This window comes from Gymnogyps californianus, chromosome 3, assembly GCF_018139145.2.
Source record: "Gymnogyps californianus isolate 813 chromosome 3, ASM1813914v2, whole genome shotgun sequence".
NCBI lineage: Eukaryota > Metazoa > Chordata > Aves > Accipitriformes > Cathartidae > Gymnogyps > Gymnogyps californianus.
Window position 1 is genome coordinate 120,962,980 of NC_059473.1, and position 22,890 is coordinate 120,985,869.

Sequence of the window (22,890 nt, forward strand, 5' to 3'; positions counted from 1 at the left end):
AGTAAAGTTAAGCCCGGGAAGAAGGGAGGGGTGGGGGGAAGGTGTTTTAAGATTTGGTTTTATTTCTCATTATTGTACTCTGATTTGACTAGCAATAAATTAAACGAATTTTTCCCCAAGTCGAGTCTGTTTTGCCCGTGACAGTAATTGCTGAGTGATCTCCCTGTCCTTATCTCGACCCATGAGCCTTTCGTTTTGTTTTCTCTCCCCTGTCCAGTTGAGGAGGGGAGTGATAGAGCGGCTTTGGTGGGCACCTGGCATCCAGCCGGGGTCAACCCACCACATTCTGGCATTCACTTTTTTAACCATCTGATTTGATTACACCTGACACTCTTGCTGAAAATGGAAGCAAAAATGCTATCAAATATTTAAACCTTCTTAAGGCTTCTAACAAGTAAGGGAGAAAAGCAGTTTATTAAAATACCCATCTTGCTGAAGGATCAAGAGGATCCAGTCTAAGAAAATGTTAATGAGTTTGATGTACAGCAGTGTCCATTCCCTCATGGGATGATCTAAACCATCAGAGATTTCCCTTCTCCTGGCCAAGAATAGTACCAGATTCTTGCAGCAGTGGATGTGGGCTGAGAGGAAGGACTCTGTCCTCATATACAACAGGTCTTAGAAACTTGAGGTCTTTGGCGAGGGCTAGGATCCATCAAAAGCAGAAGCAGCTGGTTAAACTAGACAGTTTTAGAGAACCACTAAATGCACGTGTAGAAGGGAGAGGAAGAAGGAGAGGGGGGGAAGCATTTGTGTAGTGGGGTGGTCTGAGACTGAAGTGACAGTGTTAAATTTTCCATGGATAGGTGCAGTTCACGTCAGGTCGTAACTACCTATCGATCTTCTCGCTATTCTAGCTCTCTGTGCTAATTCTCACATGTCAAAACTAACAGGCTCATTTGGGACTGGAGCGTTTTTTCTGCAGGTGCTACCCCTGTTCTTACCTCTGTATTCCTCATCTCCCATAGAAGTTGTCTGAAATGACACCCCTGGTTTTGACACTGCTACTCAACACAATGACAAAAGAACTAGAGAGGCTATGTATCGAAACACAGGAAAATTTACAGGCTGAGGCAGCTTTCATGCCCAAGAGTTTCTAGAAAAGTCTTGTCCAAAAGAACAGAATCCAGGGGGTGTTCCAAAGGGTGGGAAGCCTGCTGATGTGTGTCAGTAATAACAAATGATGAACAAGATCTCCTGGGAAAGCCAGTGTAACACCAATAACAGAACTGATACAAGAAAAAAAGGCAAAATTAATACATAATTAATAAAGAATAAATAAGTAATAGGGAATATAATTAATTAATACTAGTCACCAAAATTTTACAGAAAACATGTCTCATAAAACAAATGCAATTTAAATATTTGATGGTTTTCCAAGGCAGGCTAATTAAGGTAACAACAAAGATATAATCTATTTAGACTTCTGCATGTTCTTTGACTTTTTGCTGCATAACATTTTGATTAAAAAATTAGCTCCACATAATATCAATAAGGCACATGTTAAGGAGATTAAGAACAGGGTAATTCACAAACCTGCAAAAGGATTTGTCAATGGGAAACCATGATGGAGAGAGGATGCTGTTAGTAGGGTTCTGCATAGACTGATGCTAGGTGTGTTGCTATCCCATCTTTCTGGAATGCAGTTTCCAATCACCGTTGGCAATATTTGCAGATAACACAAAGGCTTTCAGCATGCTAAATAATGCAGAAGATGGAGCAACAGTGCACAGCAATACACATCACGCAGCGAGTTGATCCCAGACAAGGTTATGTAGCCAATGACGAGGAGGTGTGGGGAGGAGGATTCTCAGGGCTTAGCATGTGAATCACTCAACATGAGCAGTGGTGTGTCTGGAAAGGGACTGCAACCTCTGCAGAAAGCAAGCTAGCAAATAGGGCAGGGAGGTGAGTCTTTGTTGAAGGACATGCTTTTTTCCTTTCATTGCCACCCCAATGCTTGCATGTGATGTTTCTAGTATATCTTTTCCTTAGGAGGGATCCAGTTTGCCTGGGTTGACTCTCTAAGCAACACCTGTATTTTTAGCTCCTATCAGAGCAGTCCTACAGTAAGTACCTAAGTTCCCAGGCAAGTAGTGATGACAGATGCCCTGAAGACCTTGAAAGGAAGATCCTCTTTATCTAATTTAGGTGATTAAATTTAGGCAGGCAAGATCTCTCCTTGGAGGCCTCCAGAGCACCCTGCCTATCTCCACTGACCATGTTGGGAGTTTCAGCTCTTCTTTTGGGAGGAATTTGACACTGAGTCAGATAAACTGGATCACATTCCCTGTGAAGCCACTTGGCCTATATAAATCTATAGTCTCTACTGATAGGGGAATCTGTATTGTTCACTCACAGGCATTGGCTAAGTAGCCTTTCTTGCTATTAAGTTAATTGAATTAGGCCAGTGCAACAAAACCCTGATACCACACATGAGAATCACCTTTACTCTATATCGTGCATATACTGTGTCAAAAGTTAAGAGCATCCAGAGTATTCATTAAGGCCAAGATATGTCCTGAATCAAATTCATGCTTTGCTAGGAATTTAGGGCATGAAAATTGAATTCCCAGCTGGTGTAAATGGGGACAAAATCACTGGGTTCCTGGTTTTACGGAGAAATAATGGTCCTTCCTTTTTCTAACGGTACGCTTTTCTTTTCTCTTTGCCTATCTCTCAGTTCCAGTCATTCATAATCCACTCTTCTATTATTCTATTTTATAGCCATCCCACAGGAGTCATGTGAAACCTAATCAATCAGTATTTGTAAAGCACTCTGAGGCTATCAGGTGGAAGGAAGTGTATAAATGCAAATTGTTACGATTGCTCTTACATTGCTGCCAAGGGACCTGCAAACAGAATCAGGCCCCCGTATATTCAGATATACACATACTTAGTCACATCTTTTGAAAGCAGCCAGAAGATAAAACCTGAGGAAGCGTAGGAAGACAGAAGTTTAATAAAATATAGGAAAAGATGGTTCAGGGATTGTTTACGAGTTTAAGACTGAATCTTTGTTCTGCCACAGATTTTTGCCCAGTTTTGCTTCTAGTACTGTCTACAATACCTACATTTGGAGTATAATTACCCTGTGTTGTCTATATTGGTCTACGTTGTTCATAATGTAGTGACCCAGTCTTTCTAGGCTCCTCTTATAGTCAGTGTTATCTAATACAGTTGTTATGGTGCAATCCATGTGACTGTTATTAGACATCCACTTAATGATAAATACATCTCATATGATGAGAGAAATTATGCCCAAGTGTTTCTCTTCATTGACTATACATTGTCTGGGGTAGACCTAGACAACTGTCTCAGATGTAGGCATCTACATTTGATTAGGCAAATCCCATCCTATAATTACCTCTGTCAGAAGACTGAATGGTGCCAGGGAACATTCCCAAGCACTGGAATGCAGTCATCTATATTCTTCAATTTTTAGAATGGTGCCTGGAACGATGTTGGCCCAAAATAGCCAGCACTTTCCCAATGCATTCCTGAGTACGGGTCAGGATCCAGCACCAGCCAGGGACTGTTCTGAGCTGTCAGTTTGGATGCAGCTACCCTGTTCTGAAGACTGAGATACTTTAATGCTATAGACACAGCCAGGCTGTGCCAGCTGGCCCCAGGGCTAGAAAATGGGCCCTGGCACTGCTCAGTTTACTAGGATAGTCATATCCACAGCTCAACACCCATCACAACTGTGGCTGGGAACATTCAGTGGTTCGCCAAAATAGACCTGGTGGTCCCAAGTTGACAGGAGACTTGCAGCCCTGCTGGATCTAAGCCATTTGAGTAGCATCCCATAGGAACTATGCGGCAGAGGCAGGAACAGGACCAGATCCCCTCCAGGCAGCATTCAAATGTTTCACACTCCTGCAGCCACTGTCCCACTGTCACCAAAAATGGGAATAAACCTCTTAACACCAATGTAGCATTAAGAAGCCGGCATTCTCTTTATTGCGGTGCTGGATGCATGGGGGATCACTCCACCTAACGTGCATGCCGCATACAATTATTACAGGGTTTATATCCAGTTATCTAATTAGTAACAATTAGTAAAAACACGCCTAAGTTTACACTCATTGGCTGGTGATAAACATTTCATTCATTACTGATCAGTCATATTTAAATTAACTCCGCTTGCGATGTAGATTAGCACACATGCTCCTTACGAGTGTGGGGGGGCAAGCTTCTTCGGTCTTGAATTGAGTGGGTGGTCGTGCTTCCCCCTGCCGCTTTTACCTTTCCCCGAGTTACGAAGGACTCCTCTGGGTTTGGCTCATTTTGTAATTCACTCAGCAGAGCCAGGGGGTACAATACCGATATTGAGGAACATCTTGCCCTTTTATCACATATCGTTACTTGCTAAACTTTGGTATGTAGGCCTGCTTGTCCTTGGTACTCAGACTTGCTCATCTCTGGTATGCAAGCCTGCTTGCTCTATCTGTACAAAGTTTACACAAAGGGGCCCTTCATCAAATTGTCTGTCTTTGGTAACACCACTGGTTTTGGTTTGTTTTTAAGTTTGTTTGTGTTTGTTTTGTTTTTGTTTTTCTAATTCTGCATTGCTATTTAAAAGAAAGAAAGAAAGAAGCTGAACTGAGAGTTTGCATGGACTCACGACCATGTAGGTTTGCTCTTCATGAAACATGTTCTCTGGTTCCCTATTATAAATACCTTAAGGCAATGCAGCTTTTAGAAATAATAAAGCACTTTATCTTGAGACTCTTTTCCGAGGTAATAAATTCATTAGTTTTCATGCTCCTTTTTACCTCTTGTTGAAACCACCATGCCCTTCATGTCATTAAACAGCCAACACTACCCCTAGGTGAGATTTATTGGGTATCTCTTGATTTCATGCCACTCTGAAGAAATAAAGTCCTGAAGTTGACTGCACTTTGCTCCTTCCCATCAGTTTCTGTAGCAGCTTCTCTCACTGCATTTGGCCCTGTCCTCACAGGACTCACAGCAAAGGCCACCTCAGGCCATCTCCGAAAAGGCGTACTAAGGCTGACAAAATTAGCAGAGGTAGCCTGCAATAAAGGAGAAGCAGGAAGCCTCTTAGGAGAATGTTTTAAGAAGGTGGTCTCTTCTACAAGACCTATAGTATTGTCTTTCCATCCTGAACCCACCAGTGTAAACAGAGAATAACACTGCCGTATGGCACCACCCTCGAATTTAGACTAAATAACAACAGTACCCTCCATTCTCAATGAGGAGGTGAAATAATGCAAAGCAAGTATCCAAGACGTTGTCAGACCAAGGATTAATGCCATCTATTTTCTTACTGGGATTCCTGTGCTTAGGAGTGTCTTTTCCAGCTTCCTTTGGAAATCTAATCTGTAGCATTAAAAATACATTGCAGTAGCTTCCCCAGTCAGCTTGAAAACCCACGGGATAGATATGGTCTCTGTATAAAGCCGTTAAGGAGGACGTGGGTAGCAGGTATAATTCACAGTTCCACAGATCTCCATCCAGAGATGGGTTGTAGCAGACATCTTTGTTTTCAAAGTACTTTTCCAAATAAGCAGGGACATGAAAATAAAGACATATGGTGATGGAAGAAATTAATATTCATTGTTAGCCTTTTACGATAGTAAGAAACACAGTAACGAGAGCTGAAAAGATGGGGTTTAATTTTTGCAGAAGTGATAAGGAGAAACACATGTGGGAGCGTATTTGTTTGATTTTTTCACTCATCTGAGGTAGCTTCCTCAGTTATTTCCATTTTCTCCAGCTGAATCAATATTTTCTCTCCCACAAAAGAAAACAAAACCACAACTTAACCTCCCCACCCACACAAAACATATTACTTAACTGCCTGCTGCTCCCAGCTATCTTTGCAAGCTGTCTTCTTTCAGCATGTTAATTTTTCAGTCCTCTCAAGAAATTTAATACATTAGCATTATGCATTTGATGGTGTTCTTACTTGTCACGGATCTCGCAGCTCCTTGCTAACACCAGAGGCTTTTATCAGGTAACAGTGTAAATTAGCTATAGTTGCTTAGAAAATGGCAAGTATATTTTTGCAACCAAAACAAAAACCTAAACAGGAGCAAAACCTGTTTATTTCTTTCTAGTAAATTTCCAAGAAATCTTCCAATTTCTGGTGAAAAACTGAAATGTAAAAAGATTTGCAGAATTAATCAGGAAAAAAAAAAATTAAATCTGTTCCCAAAAGCTTGATTTTTGAATTGACAGTTTTTGCTTTTTAAAACTAAAAGAACGTGATTGTTGTAGGAAAGACAAAACAATCCGCTAAATGTAGAATAAGACAGTGAGTTTATGCCAAATATTTTTCAAAATCTGTTTTTCATATGTGAAAGTATTGACCAATTTTATTCAACAAATATTAACCCTTTGAAAACCCTGTCTTGGCAATCTTTGCTTATGTGAGTAGTATTTTAGCAACTTCACCAACTGTCCTCCAGCTACTTAAGGAAATAACACCTAACTGGGGGAATAAAACTTTTATAATTGTCCTGGTTTAACCCCAGCTGGCAACTAAGCACCACACAGATGCTCGCTCACTCCCTCCCTGCCCCAGCAGGATGGGGGAGAGAATCGGGAAAAAAAATAAAACTTGTGGGTTAAGATAGACAGTTTAATAGGACAGAAAAGGAAGAAAATAATAATAATGATAATAATAATAATAAAAGAATTAGAACACACAAAACAAGTGATGCACAATGCAATTGCTCACCACTCGCTGACTGATGCCCAGTCAGTTCCCGAGCAGCGGCCCATGGTCAGCTTTCCCCCAGTTTATATATTGACCATGACATCATATGGTATGGAATATCACTTTGGCCAGTTTGGGTCAGCTGTCCTGGCTGTGTCCCCTCCCAGCGTCTTGTGCCCCTCCAGCCTTCTTGCTGGCTGGCCATGAGAAGCTAAAAATCCTTGACTTAGTATAAACACTACTTAGCAACAACTAAAAACATCAGTGTGTTATCAACATTATTCTCATACTAAAACCAAAACATAACACTATTCCAGCTACTAGGAAGAAAATTAACTCTGTCCTAGCCAAAACTAGGACAATAATAAAGCTGAACATTTGAAAATATATCAATACATAAAGGATCTGATACTTGCTTCCTCCCCTGTAAGAGTTTCAAAGGCTCTTTAGCATCTACCCCTTTTGTTATTACCACTACAGCCTCCGGTGTCTTTACTAACAGCCTGACTGTCCATGCTTTTCATCAATCTCGGGTGTTTCTGTTCAAAATCTCCAAAGTCAATGGGTGCAGGTTTCTGGTCCTACAGGGCCTGACATCCTCCCTAAAAGGCATGAGGCACCTCCGTGTTTCATATCCTCCATTTCTGCAGCTGGCAGAGTTTTCTCAACTGTTTTCAAAACCACCATGCAGCACAAAAACAAAACAGCAAATTCAACCACAGTAACCACAGTTTGGTTTTTTTTTTCCCCTGAAGGGTCACCCCAGCTCTTACACCCTTTCTCCAGTGCCCTCATCCCCCCAGTACTATGCACAGACCCCTTCTGTCTCCCCCTTTCCGCCCCTGCCCTCCCTGCCCGGCTCCTGTATAGTGCTGGCCCTGCAGTTCGAGGAAGATCAGAATTTAAATGAGAATTGCTAAGGGATTTTCTCTTAAAATTCACATTTCTAAAACTAAACTCTTTATCACACTAGAGATTTTCTTTCCTGTTTGAGGTAGAAAATCACAAAAGTGTATGAACATGAACTGCTAGTTGGTCTGAAGTCTGTTTTATTTACTCTTATATACACAACCTCTGTGGCTATTCTAAATTATTCCTCTGTTTTTTCACTATTCGATGTCTTTTTGTACCATTAATTTTTACTATATCCACCCAGCTATTAAACCATAATAGCTTAAAATCACTCTGTCAATAGGACTGTTTGTAGCTTTACTTGCTTGTTAATCAACGTATGGCAATCTGGCTCGCGGGTACCCAACTCTACCTTCTTCAGTACCTAATCAGTGCGCCTATGCCAACCCCTCGAGCCCGTTGATAATTCTTATTTAAACTATCAACAAGTTTACTGTGTCTCAGTAACCCTCTGAGCTGAACACAGTCCCCCAGTGCAGCCACATCAGAGTAACACAGAGGGACTGTTCCCTCCTTGCTTTAGGATATCTCTGCAAGTAAATTTGTATTGCTTTGACTTTCTGCTATGTAATGTTTTTTCCAAAACAATGTCTACCTTGCCCTGTGCTGTAATCCCGTTTTTTTTGTGCCAAATCATTTGTTCCCAAAGTTGTCTCCTTTCTGAGAGTAGGCAACTCCAACTATTTTCCCCAGATACAGTTGCATTTTTTCCAAGCTGAATCTTGTTTCAGATATTTCTGTTTCGAATCTCTCTGTGGTTTGTTATTTCTCTGGGCTCCAGACTCTGTGAACCATCATTCAGTTCCCCCAGCTAACATCCCTGACATGACGGTTATTCCTCTTTAAAGAAGTTTCACTGGATGACACCAGGGAGGATATAAATATCAGCGTATCCCGAGACTGTTCTCAGAAAAGGTGCTGATGCCCTGCTTGTTTCTGAGACGTACTTCAAACTGACTTTTCAGATCCTCCATGGATTTTGCCATTTGAGATGACCAATGTAATGCATTGGTCACTTTATCATCCACATTACCTGCGGGGGCACTCATGTTGGATCATACTTTGTTATTGTGTACTCCACGGGACAGGCAAGACCAGCTGCCAGTGCCCTCTGGCAATATTGCTTTATTTTCCTGCTCAGGAAGGAAGCAGAGTGTGCTCAGTCACACCTTTCATCATTGCACGTATTTCTTTGCCCTGTCTTTGCACGGGCTGTACTTCAGCAATGCCGTGTGTGAATGCTCCACTGCAGCATCCTGGCAGACAGAAGTTGTCCAAGACTGGGAGAAGCTGCAGAAAAAAAACATCCTTTGCCATATCTTATTTAGGCACTAGAGGGACCTGCTCCTCCTAGGGTGGTCCAGACTGCTTGTACTCTGTTCCTGAACTCTTCCTGTGGTCAACAGGAAGATCTGGCCAGCTTCCTGAGCCATGATCAGCTCTGTGGAGGGCTTACTGGCGAAGGCCACAGCAACCAAAAGAAGTGATTGCAGCTTGCTCCCTGCCAGACCAGGTACCAACACCATATAAGCCACAGAAGCAATGAGTACCAAGGACCCAAAGGCTCCAGGCAGAGCTTCTGCAGCCTGTGCTGAAGCCCAGCAGCGCTAAGGTATCTCTGCCAGTAGCACCTATAGCTTAGATATGGTGACATACTCTGTCAAAGTCTGTTATAAGCCTGCATGTATAGAAATGAGGAATCAGGTTCTGACTTCCCACTCAAGGTCTCGCTTACGTGTGTAAGTACAAAGGCCCAATAAAGCCTTTGCATTTAGACTTTATTCACAGGGAGCACTCAACCGTTGGCATAAGTGCATCATAAAATAGACAAAGAGCTATAATTTGTACCAATGGAGCTTAGCATTTCCTGGGGTTGTTGAGGCAGGTTTCCATCATGGGCAATGCTTTAAGAGGAGCCAATAGGAGGCTGTAGGGTCTTTTCTACAGAATTTCCCACCTTCAACCTCTCCTTGTTGTTGCCTGTAAGAACTCCAGCCTACATTTGCAAATGCCTCCAGATCAGCAGTATCTAGGCCACTAAATAAAAACAGCCTGAATTTGAAAGGTGTGATGTCCTTGCAGCACCCCTTCAAATATCTAAAAATTAAGCCAATTTTACCGAGGCAGTTGTGAATCTTAGCCACGGATTTCAGTCAGGTGGGTTTCCAATCCAGTGCTCCCAGCCTCTCTGTCGCATCCCTTGGAAGAATTTCACATTTCCGCACTTATGCAGGACCTCAGGCTCCCAATCTGAATCATTGTCTCTGCGACCTAACACAAGCCCTCCAAAGCCCTCAAAGATGGGCTTCTTCTCTGTATGTCCTGTTCATCCACACACAAGTGTGTGTGTAGGGGTGTCAGCATGACAGGGACTGCTGAATATGCTGGTTTTCTCCAAAACACTGATAATTACTTCAAGCTGAGCATAGCCCGCACTTTGTCTAGTCCTGGGTCGGGCAGAGTCTGCTAACCGACAGTCTCGAGCTCCCCAGTTTCCACTCTTCCTCCTTCTGTTTCAGTAAGGGTTTATTATGGAAGAACCTTGCGCTCTCAGGCTTTGCACAATGTCCTTGGTCCCATCCGAAAATAAACCAATTTCTGCTTGACAAAACTAGCTGAAATACAGCGGGAATTTGGTGGAAAGGGAGACAACAAGCAGAGATCTGCATTTTTCGGGTTTTGTTTTTTAATTACATTTCTGCAATTTAGACTTATGAGTTAAGTATAAAGCTCCTGCAAAGCAAGCCTGCCTTTTCTCCTGCCTTGCCTGCAAGGAGCTGTCAGGTCTGCTAGGGCTGGATTTGCTGTCCCAAGCAGTCCTGGCTGAAGCTCCTGGAGGAGCAGAGCTTGCTGCCTGGAGAGAGTTGGTGGGCAGCTCTCCTGCTGCAAATGCATGCATTTCTCTGCTGCTCCCCCTTTGGTCCGGGGAGCTGCAGAATTTTTCTCCTCTTATGTAACGGTCTGCTGGTGTCTTTGCTTGGAAAACCTTTTTTTGCAGCTGGAGGGTGTCAGGAGCCCCGTCCTACCTCTCTTGGGTCACTGCTCAGGGAGCTGCTGGCCGGGGGGGGGTGGGTAGAGGTGCCAGGCTGCCGGGCAGCAGAAGGGACCAGCTCATTCCCCCTTCCTCCCCCTGCCCCGAGCCTTTCCCGGAGTGACTCTCCTCCTCGTAGGAGCTCGGGGCAGCTCCGCCTGGGAGACCTCGGGCTGCAAATGGGGGGAAAGGGGAGAGGTGGCAATTTGGGCTGGGAGCTTTGCCTGGAGTGGTGCGTGTCCCGTCCCGTCCACTCCCCCGCCCCTCCACTCCCCCGAGACCCACAGCGCGGCTGGGGCAGAGCTGGGTGCGGTGGGGGGGGATGCAGCAGCCGTGGGACCGGGGGACAGAGAGCGGAGCCCGGCTGCTGCTGCTGCTGCTGCTGTGGGAAAGCGCTTCGCAAAGTCTCCGGGCAAAGCTCTCCCTTCTCCAGCAGCCGGCGGGGAGCCGGGGGCGCCCGGGGCGGCCCCTCGGCTGCGGCCGGGCCGGGGTGGGGGGGGGGGCCGGCGAGGGAGGGGCACCGTGGGGTCGGGGGATGTTAAAATGCAGCATCATCCTCACGCCCCGGCAAATTTTGTGTGTGTGTGTAGGGAGTGGAGGGAGAAAAGCGAGCAGCGGTGCTTTGCAGCTGGGGGGGGGGGGCCGGCTGCCGGCGCTCGCTGCACCGCCCCGGCGAAGCGGTGCCCGCCGCGGGGCTGCGCGGAGCGGCGGCGGGCGCGGAGCGGGCACTGCAGAGCCGGCAGCGCTCCCGGTGCAACGCCTGAGCCTCGCCGGCGAAAGGGGGGCACCCGGGCGGGTGGAGGGGGGGGGGGGGGGGGGGGGGGGGGCGATGCTAGTTGGCTGGGGGGGAGGGAGGAGAGAGGGGAAAAAATAAAAAAGGAGAAAGAGAAAAAAAAAAAAAAAAGCAAGGACCCCCCCTCCTCCCTCTTCTGCCCGGTCCCTTCCACCCCCGACACACACACACACACACGCGCGCACACACACACCCCATTGATCAATATTTGGCTGTCTTGCTGCAACTTGCTGCAGTCTTTTAAAGGAGTAGTAGAGAGAGAGGGAGAGAGAAAGGGAAACTGACAGGAAGGGGTAAGGAGCTACACATGTCACATGTGCTTTCTAAGACGGCCAGGAGCATCTGCAGGCTGGATCTGGTGGAGGATGCTGCGGCAGGTGATACACAGAGGGCTCCAGTCGTTTTTCTACAAGCTGGGCTTATTCGTGAGCAGGCATCCGGTGTTTTTCCTCACTGTGCCCGCAGTCCTGACCATCATCTTCGGCTTCAGCCTGCTCAACCGCTTCCAGCCTGACACTGACCTGGAGAGCCTGGTAGCCCCCAGCCACAGCCTGGCCAAGATCGAGAGGAGCTTAGCCAGCAGCCTTTTCTCCCTCGATCAATCCAAAAGCCAGCTGTATTCGGACTTGCACACCCCGGGGAGGTATGGCAGGGTGATTCTCCTCTCCAAACCCGGAGGCAATATTTTGCATCAGGCTGATGTGATCCTGCAGATCCACCGAGCCGTGCTGGAAATGAAGGTGAACTACAAAGGCTATAATTATACTTTTTCCCATCTGTGTGTGTTGAGAAATCAGGATAAGAAATGCGTGCTGGATGATATTATTTCAGTGCTAGAGGATCTGAGGCAGGCTGCCCTCTCCAATAAGACAACAGCCAGGGTGCAAGTGAGCTATCCCAACACTAAATTAAAGGTATGCTCTTACTGCATGCTTTTGCCAATTAAAGAGGCAGCACTTCATTTCTTGTCCTAAACAGCAAAGAGAAATATAATCATATCTATCTCTCTATATTTAAATGTGTGTGATCTGGGCTTTCCTCGGGAAGCAGCTGAAACCGGTGCCTTGCTATTGTTCTGTACGAGGAGGGAGGGTGGGGGGACTGTACGCTGACGGACCAGGAGAAGCAGGGAGTGGAGAACAGCCTCGGGACCGGGAGACCTTGCAATGCCTTGGAGGGTTAATACATCGGGGAAGAGGGACAGGAGGTCGGGGGGGGGGTTGAGAGCTGGGGTTTCACTAACACCTTGTCCACCCCCACTGCTGTGGTGGGATAATTTATCTTTAGTATGGCCAGAAAAGGCTTTCCTCAAATGCAGAGTGAGCTCCTGTATCTCCCTGCCTCTGCGAGTGCTGTAGGAGCAGCAGGAGGTTTGGGCCAGAAGCGATTTCAGGTGTCCTGCCTTCTTTTTCTTTACCTGCATGCAAAGAAGGGGAAGGGAGGTGGAATTTTTTTCTCTCGGTGTGAAAATAATTAACTCTGCCGCTCATGGATGGGCTGGAGTTTTGGGACGGATCCCATCAGCTAGAGGCTTCCAGCAAAGGCGAAACAGGGTAAAAGGTGAAAGAAGTTTCAGTCCTTCCAATGAAAAAAATAAACAATTCGGCACAAACGATCTCAGGAATATTTCCCTGGCACACAAGCACCCATCTGCTTTCCCTCTCATCTGGAGCAATCCAGTTCACCAGGACTAACCTGCCATGAGCAAATAAGGCGCAAAGTTTGCAGGTAACTGCTGAAAGAAGTTTCTGCGAATTACAGTATGTCTGCAAGCTCCTCCAGGCATTGCACCAGAGGCAGGATTTATTTAACAGAGTGTAACAAACTCCCTAGCACACTAGTTACTCATGGTTCAGATCACAGGGAAGAGGATATGGTCCTTCTTGTAAACCAGAGAGGCTCTTTGGGGTTACCTGTCCCCCTTTTTTCAAAGAGATCCTCAGGGATGAAGGAGGTAGTGCTCTTGCAAGTACCGGCCGGATCCTGAAGTTATTATTTGTTTCTTATTGTTCATTTACCAGGGAAAAAAGTAAAGCACATCCCTGCCCCAAAAACTGAAGCAGAGACATAGACTGATTTTGTTGATCTTTTTGCTTCAGTAAAAGGGCCAGGCGGGACAGTTGGGATTTGGTCCCGTTGCTCTAGATGTTACAGTAATTGCTTTGTGCAGAGTTGTGGCTGAGTTGAGTGTGTGGAAATGAAAAGGTGTCCTTGCTGCTGCTGGAAAGTCCTGAGTGCAAGGAGTGCTCAGAAACACGAGTTATTCTGGGTTAAATATCCCTGAACAAATTTTATCTTTTAGTTCGCTGTGAAGACAATCCTGCTATTGCAGAATTAAAGTGCTTTCTTGCCATTTTGCTTGTTTTTGAAGTCAAGAATAAGCTAGTTCAGTGGAGAACACTGATACTCTAGACTAACATCATTATAAACCAGCTTCATACAGAAATAGTCATTCTACTCTCTCAGTCCAGATTAATTTTCTTGTGTAGAGAAACCCTAACTGAGCTTGGAAAAACTAGGATGGTGTCACTTGTAATGTGGTTTTTTGCTAGGAGAGTGCCTACAGCTTGTCCTTTTTTAAAGATAAAAACAAAGGAAAATATAATGTGGTCTGGATTAGTGATTTATTGGAATAAAAGTGGTTGGTAGATAATTTACACAGAGAAAGGTTTTCCCAAAGCATTGATGTCTGACTCTGAGCACCGCTGAATACCAGCCTGGCACCTCCAATCCCCCAAGTAGTTCTTGTGTATCATCTTCTGGATGAAGGAATAAATGCCCTTAAGTATCTAAGTTTAAAGTTGGACAGAGCAGGCAGCTTTGTACCCACTTCTCAGTGAAGGGAGGCATAGCTGCCAAAATCTGTGACAGTACTTTGGAGAAAAGCTAACAATTACAACCCATTTCTGCAGATAAAGAGAGTCCCTCATGTTACTGAGAAACACACTTTGCCACAATTTTTCTTTTTCTGGTGCGATAAGGACTCTGTTGTGGGACCGCGGTCAGCCCTGAATCTGGGCTGGCCTTCAGCTATGACATGTCCCCAGGCACTTACCTCCTCTGGTCTCTTTGGCTCCAGCTGCTGGGAATAAATGACTACTTAGTATAGATTAATTACACTAAGTCATCTCTATCATCTCTGTTGTCCCATCTACCAAGGGTTAGGAAGATGTAGGCAAATGTCTCTTGCTCTCCTTCAAGCCATGGCCAAAATCTTGGTTTAATCCAGGCTCCCAGGCTATTTACTGACCTCCCTCTCTCTGCACCTCTGAGCAAAGACTGTAGAAACCCAGGCCTGTGTTGCTTGTTTCGGGGTGTCTAAATGTGTTGAACCAGAAATATCGCAGATGCTGCACCCACTAGGGTAGATCAGTCTCTGAATGTTCAGCAAAGGGAAACAACCCCTGTGGCTGTAGCTATGAGGTTTTTTATTTCTTTTTACTTGAGTTGTGACAAGAAGGAGCAGTTGTGGCTAGACCTCATGGGAATGCGAACAAGAGAGCCAAATCTGCCTGTCCTTGTTCAGTGTGGACCAGTGTTCATCACACTCACTGATCGATGTCCTTGGGAGCTTTCTCAGCTAGACTTTCCTGCACCGTAAGGACCCACCAGGATCTTCTAGGTTGCCTCACTTTCTCAAAGGACACTTTGGTTAGTACTGGTAGATTTTTCTCTGTTTTGTTCTTTTAATAATGGCCTCGGAGTGAATAATATTCTTCTAAGAACAATACGGTGGGTTTACAAACCATGAAGGTGTCCCAGATGTGTTTAGTCTGCAGCTGACATGGATCAAGTGTCAACCTATACTGCTTTGGGAACCACAATGACAATGTTGAGCTGTTCCAACCCCTCGCCTGCTCCATCTGGTAGCTGCAAAAACATCTTGTAGTTTTTTCTTTCCCTCAAGCCTTGTGAGCAGCTCTCACTTTGTTCCTCTTTTCGTCTCCTGCTGGAGGCCAAAATGGTTCGATTCTCTCCGATGAGGCTGGCTGATGGCTGGCTGTGGGTGAGCTCTCGCCAGGTCTTTCACAGGAACTTTGTGGGAGCCGTGCGAGCAGGTTTCAGCAAACTGCTCCGGTTTTGAAACAGCTGTTATTTGGCTGCAAAATCTAACGAAACTACTTGGCTTTTCCTAAGAAAATCTGGCTGTGAGGGGTAATGATTGTTTAATCATTACTTGCTGTAGTGTTGGAAGAGCTTATAGCCTTGAATACATCTATCATCTTCACTGCCCCTCTGTAAGTCGGGACGTCTTGGTCCCTCCACTCACCAGAGGAGGAGCAGAGAGATGGCACTTACATCCAGAGTGCAGACTGCAGTACGGTTTCAAATGCCTGAGACAAGTTTAGAATCCACTCTGGTAACACAGGGGTCATTGTAGGCTAGTTTACTCTTCTGAAAGGCCAGGTGAACCAGGCTGTAGGAAAATGCCTGCTCCCATTGCTTTGGGGACACCATCTAGCCTGTTCACGGTTATTGCTATGCCATGCTGCAGTCTGCAGCCCAGCCAGGAGAGTGACTTGCCCAAGGTCATGCAGATAGACCGTGGCGGAGCAGGAAAACAAAGCTGGATGTATGAAGTCTTGATGAAGACTTTTGAGATACGTCCTGGAGCAAGATTGCTCATGCTTTCCCCAGCCCAGGACAAAAACCCAGTTTTGCTGTGCTTGGGGTCTGGATTGTGCCCTAACCACGTAGACTGGACAAGTCTACACTGAGCACTGACCATCAGTCATTAAATTGTTAAATCGCAAGTTTTGACAAATCCCGGCATCATTTTTGTCAATTAAGACTTCCAGGACAGTGCCTGGGCATGACTTGGGAGATAGCATGGGAAAGGGTCCATTCCCGGTTGGTATATCTACTCTGTTCTGGGAATAACAGTGTGTATCTGCTTGCATATGTTGTACCCCTACCCCCAGGGCCAGAGTGTGGTCTGAGGCACATGTTATTTATTGGTATAGACAGAATTATTGATTACATGGGGATTACTTCTTGTGTACTATCAGGTATCAGGAAGGAGATTGGTTTTTGACCCTGATTTGCCAATAACCCCAGCACATTTGATGTCCTTATCAGGAAAAAAGAAAAAAAAAAATCACTACAAAGAACAAAAGTGATTTCTGAACACAGTCCTTACCCAGAGGAAAAAAAAAAGCATGAAAGCATTTTTTCAGGTATTTCACCTCTACTGTTTCTTTTCATGTTTATTTGCTAGTTTGTCTGAGAAAAGATAATAACAGAACTTACCTCTCTGAGATTGGAACGAATATGACAACTGGTTAAAAGGAGCCTTTGTAAGCAGATTGGTTTTTGTAATACCGCCTTCAATTAATTGAGTATCAGTCATTTATGAACACTAGGCTAAACAGCAGCCAATAAAACAGACATCTCTATTACCACATTTGTGATAAACACATCAACTGGATATTGAATTCTTTATTGCTTAAGTAGAAAAGTTACTTACATTCACTTAGCATCCTGAAACCTGTAATTGCAGATTTGCTGCTAGCCAGATTCTCAATTTTTCTCACGCTAATAGCTGTACTTTTAAATGAGTCTTGCTCCATTGGCATTCGTGGAGCCTTTCCCACTGCTCTAGGATTAATCCTCCTTAGATGACCCTGAGGCACGGGCCACCTCCATGGGACAGAGAGGATATAAAACCAGAGCCCACCTACATCAGAGTAAGCATCTGCATATCAATAATATTCACAAACTGATTATTCCTTCAGTAAAGTTGGTTCAAGTATAAGATTACTCTGACTCCAAGGACCAGATGCTTCCTTGGAGGCAATGTGGCTCTGCACCCATTTGTGACACCACTCGTCCCAATCCAAGCCTGTGGCTCAGGATCCTGTGAAGTGCTCTGTGGCTGGCAAAAACTGCTAAGTCAAAGCAAAATAATAAAACATGAGCAGGGAGAAGATCAGAAGAGGAAGGCTGGAGGCTGCAGATAGTTTTCGTCTCAGCCTCCTGGATCAAGACAGGATTGGGCAGGCTGAGCTCGGAGTAGCTGCTCAGTAGCATGAAAGTAAACGGAAAATGTTTGAAGGCAAGTAGCCACTTCTGGCTCACAGATTGAGAAAATTATTTGGAGGGAAAAAAACTAAAAGGTCCCTCTTGCTGTTCCAACTGTGTTTCCGTACTGTCTGGCAGGACTAGGAAGGGCTGCTCACCCTCCTCGCCTGGAGGGGCTGGCGGAATTGGTGTCTGTGGCGGGTTAGCTGTGCCCTTGCTGGGACATGTCCCTGCAGCTATCAGCTCTTGAGCACATGATCAGACAGCCTGCCTACTCCACATGGGCAAGAAATGAAGTGTTTCCTTGCATTTTTAGGAAAATTCTCCACTCCTTCCTCTGCTTAGTACATTAGGAAAGGTCTCTTTCTCAGCTCTGATAGACCAAGTGTTAAGACAACCCTCTTGCCTACAAGGAAGGCCAGACTATGAGCCTGGACTGAACCAGGGACACGAAACCTGGTTAACCTGTACCAGGATAAGCTATCCCAACATAAACAAACAGCAGAAAGACAGCAGAAACCTATCAAAGCAAGGATGGGTTTAGGGTGCTCTTTTTGCATTGCCGTTCTTCAGTTATGAGCTTAACTTCCCTTATCAGTCTCTGGGGTAAATTCCACCTTCATCCCACCAGGGCTGTAGACAGCAGGTTCCTTGGGTGTGGGGCTCATTCCTTCCCGTCTAGCAGTTGAGAGCAGTGGCCATGTCGAAGACTGCAAAGAAAATATTCTCCATTGACCTCTCAGATGACCTTGGTCAGCTGCTTCATGCCTTTCCCTCCCAGCTATCCCACTTTTTAGTTTTGTCAGCACTTGCTGGGGGACATGGCCTTTTATGCAGTACCAGGCCTTCTGGAGACCTTGCCATGATGTGAATAATAATAAAGAAACAATTGGAAGGTTGTTTAGGTAGGGAGAAAAGGAAGATGCAATTGCCAGCCCCTTCAGTTAGTAACGACTACTCATCACTGTGGTCCTAGGATGGATGTCAACCACTTGCCAAAGGTAGAAAGTCCAGCAGTACTTTGCCATCTTCCTACAACAGCTAATCCTCTGTGGACAGAAAAATTTTTTTTATTTCCTTTACCAAATACTCAGTTAATGCTTGGCAGTGTTTCTATGCTGACATAACATCTTCTAATCTCAGCCATCTCTATGCCTTTCCAAAATGTCTTTGGAGCCCCTTACTGTACTGGCTGTGTGAGCTGCTGGAGGGCTCTGAACTTCTCCCTCTGGATTTACAATGGATAGGTATTCTTGCTATCTGTAACAAGAATTCAAACAAACTCAGATACCGCTATGCTAGCAAGGCGAGAGAATACAATTGATGAGCCTTAGTAAGGAAGATGTGTCATCTTCTCAGCCAGAGAAAGATGCTTTTACAGATAGGAGATCCTTAAACCAACATTAACTGATTAAATATATGTTCTGTGGTAGAAGTGGGAGGAACGTTGCAAGGAGAAAATTAGATTAATAAATAAGTCAAGAAAAGTTCTTAAATTATTTAATGTCCTTTCTATATATGTAGGTATGCATATTACACACATATCTTTCTTAGTCGGTAAACAATGATGTAGGTAAGGTTGTGCTAGACATTTTGAAAGTAGTAATCTAAGAACAAAACCTGTATTAAACCTTTTCAGCCATTAAGAGAGAAAAGACCCCTATGCAGAGCTCTGCACAGTTGTTATTACAGAAGTCATGGTGAAAAAAACTGCTGACTGGTTTTCCAAGAGGAATGAATTGAGTTATTAAAATCATGATCTCACATTTCTACAGAAAGCTTTTGATTTTTGCAGACCCCACATCCATTGCACACTCCTAGTGCAAACAGTGAGACATGCTGTGCATAGCTGGGACTTGAGCTGCAAAGCAGCTTTAGACACTGATGAAACAAAGTCTTCAACAACGTAGGAAAGCAGGTGCTGTGTGTGATGGAAAAGAGAGGGGAAGACAACGGGAGGCAGAAAGGGCAAGCTATAAAGTCTTTTTTACCTCTGTTGCTCACTATATTAGTCCTGTTCTCTGTTTTCCTACCCACCAAGGTGCAAGATGCTCATGTGGAGAATAAATATTAAAGGAAGTTCTTGGTAGCAGGGCTGTGAAGCATCCTACAAAGGGAGAGAGCAGTGACAGAGCTCCTGAACATTGCAGAGATGGTCCCATGCAATGGCACATGTCATTGCCCTTGCCCTGGATTCAATGGTTGTGAATTAGCCTCACTTTTATACTGGTTAGGCCATTTGGGAGCAGGAGCTTTGGGTAAAGTGCTTGGAGATCTTTGATGACACTAGCAAGTGTGATCTGGTGGCAGCGGGAGGATTTCCAGCTAAAAAGAACTAGTGTGGAACCGGCCTCAGGGCAAACTAGGAATAATTTGGTGGTGAGCAGCTCTGGTATGGCACAGAAATTTTACTGAAGTTTTTTTTTCTCCTTAACCCCCCTTACACGTTGGTGGGTATTTCCTGCACAAAGCCAGTTCTGCATGCCCAGCAGCGGCTCTGCGAGACGTCGGACAGCCCTCCCACAGCCGTGAGTCGGCCAGATCAGCTTTTCTCCCTGGTTTTGTGTTTTGGCACCAAATGTGCCCTCCTCCAGTCCACTTTTGCTAGCAAATGGGTACCGCAGCCAGGGAGCTGCTGGGGGGGATCGTGGGTTGTGAGACCGGCATGTCACTACCTGGCTAATATTATAGAAAGGTTTTGGTCTGATGATCATCTGTAACTAAGATGGAAAAAGTCAGTCGGCACTACAAGTGTATAATATTTCCTGGATACATATGATAGCAAATGTTTCAGCGTCTCCCAGAATAATTCTTCTCTAAAAATATCAGTTGCACAAGCCCTAAAGCCTGCATGTCTGCTCTGAGGGCATCTGAGAAGGCAAAGGGCAGTCCTGCCTACCTGTCCCATGCCTTCGAAGGCAATGTGCGTCACAGAGACTTTAAGTGCCATGCAGCCCACCTACCTAGGGTACGCAAGTTGGGATTAAAGATCAAGCTCCTAATGGGCCAGGCTGCCACAATTAATTTCCTTGTGCAGTCAGTAGGAGACCTGGGAGGTGCCATTGAATACCTCCACAGGGAAGTCCAAACACCTAACATGTATCCTCTCGCGATATATAGGGAACATAAACATCACCTATAGGACTAGTTCAGTGGGCACCTAAAACTTGTGCCCAAGTTAGGTACCTAAGCAAGGCAGAAAAGTTGCCCTTGTGTAAGACAGGGTCTTGCTTTTCTTACACCTGGCATAATTGTTTCCACCCGCATTACACAAGTCTTGTCAGTCTGATGGGGAGCTGTTATTCTTACCACATACATGGTGTACTTTTGCACGTGTGTCAACAGCTTCGTAAAGGGTGCTACGATTCAGAAGTGGCCATGGAGCATTTTGCTGCTTCTGTGCTAAATCATATATTACCTGTGCTAAATCACGCATTACCTGTGTTAAATCACAGATTACCTGTGCTGCATGTAGGGCCGGCCCATAAAATTTCAGCTGAATCTTTTTCCATCAGAAGTTACAGTACTGTTGAAATCAAAAGCATCTGTGAAACAATGTCTACTTTGCCCTTAATTTTGTCTTGGAGGAAGAAAAGAGAAGGGCAGATTCCCACAGTTTCATTTTGACATGCCCCTAACAAAATGCTTCCATTTTTTTTTGTTCAAATGGTTCTTTCAAAGTATTCTTTCAAAATTCTTTCCAAAATAGTTTGCTCTCACATTATACTTTAGATTAGAAAACAAAGGGGGGAAAAAAAAAGTTACTTTAAAAGGCAATGTTTTCCCATGTTCAAACTTTGGGGAAGGAGAGGTCACTCTGGTTTGAAAATTGCAGAGAAATAAAGTCACCCCACCAGCTCTGCCTGGCAGGATCCCTGCGTGGCTGAGGACACAGCCCGGTCCCTGTGGACACGAATGTATCCCCCAACAGGGTGCTCTGGCCCTTGTTAATGCCATGTTTCACTGGAGACCAAGGCACTGTATTGATGGGCCAAGTGATCCTCGCTTCCAGTTCTCCAAGCAGATTTAGTTTGTAAAATAATTTGCAGTTCATTAAGAAGGAAGATGCTGTTAGCAGTACTTCATTATGGAACGCAATCTCTTGTTTGACGGGACCTGTAACTTAAATATAAATCACACTTTTCCTGACCATTTTCCAGAATGGTTTCTTAGAGTAGATTTTGATTCATTAACAAAATACATTAACAAATTCAGTCCTAAGAAGATGCAACATGGAAATATTCATGTGCATTTTTCTCCTTAAAATCCACACTTCAGTTTGCTCATGTGCTTGACTCCTCTCCTACTGAGTGAGGTTTTATTCATAGATAAGTACAAAACATCCTCCAAAAGAGATTGCACCACACAGACTTTTGGATCCAGATGACAAACCCACTTCTCTTCAGGAGTGGCTGGAAGGTGTGGTAATAAATGCTCTACCAGTGGTATTTCTTTGTTAACTAACATTAATTTTCCTGTCCATAACTGATTTTCCATTGGCACGTAAAAACCACTGGTCACTCAGTTGATGCACAACAGATTTATCATTGTAAATTGCATAGCAAGTTGGGACACCAGCAAAGAAACATGAACATTTCGGAATATTTACAAATGTCTCTCCAAACCTTTCCTTCCCCAGGTTTCAAGTTTAGCACAAATATTAGGCTTTAGGTATATACCCTAAAATAAATTTCACAAGCTTGACAAGCTTGAGAGCTCCCCTGCTCTCATAAAGTATTTGATGTTTTGTTTTTAAGAAGAATTTAATTTTAAAGAAAAGGTATATTTTTCTCCTAAAAGAATAAAACTTGTATCCTTACAACTTTTACCATCTGCTTGCCTCTAGTATAAGATTTTGGAGGTGAGAGAAAGAGGAGGACATCCTTGCAGGGAAATTTGTGTTATATAAATGCCAAATACTGTAATTGCCTATGTTCAGTGGTCTTTTCATCAGAATATTCACCTCAAAAGGAAAGTTAAAACAGGTCGTTTGTCACTACTTAACAGATCTGAATAAAGCTCCTTTAGGAATGATTCTGATACTTTTCTCGTGGAAAACCCAATTGCTCTTTGAAGTAGCAAAAATGACAAGGAAAAATAAGGCAGAATAGGACATTTTTTCACTTCCTTTAGAGCAGCTAAATAAAAGGTAACCAGGATAGAGAATAGCCCAGAATGAAACTCAAAGAAACTCAAGTGCACCCTGAAACCTTTTGAACTGGGTCTGTCCTATAGCCTCTTCAATGAGGATACAGTGGACAGAAGGGACAACATTTCAGATGCTGTTTTGTGAAGGAGCAGTTTGGGGTGTGGGATGGTGATTTTGGTGCAGGACTACGTATTCAAGAATCCATATTCTGCTGCGACTCAGATTCTTCTCTCCCTTACATTGATTTTCCCATCATAAAGGAGTGCTGTGGTGCTGCTGGAGAAATTCAGTCAGAG

At 44.5% G+C, this 22,890-nt stretch overlaps 1 protein-coding gene across 2 annotated transcripts in view; it reads left to right on the forward strand.

The window, feature by feature from the left end:
- The first annotated feature begins 11,738 nt into the window (after window positions 1-11,738).
- PTCHD4 (patched domain containing 4) overlaps window positions 11,739-22,890 on the forward strand; it is an 89,642-nt gene continuing 78,490 nt past the window's right edge. Inside the window, exon 1 of one of the 2 annotated variants that reach the window (XM_050893439.1) lies at window positions 11,739-12,338. In XM_050893439.1, coding sequence (XP_050749396.1) covers window positions 11,739-12,338 — 600 coding nt within the window. The remainder of the gene's footprint in view (window positions 12,339-22,890) is intronic. The other variant, XM_050893440.1, reaches the window with a different exon arrangement.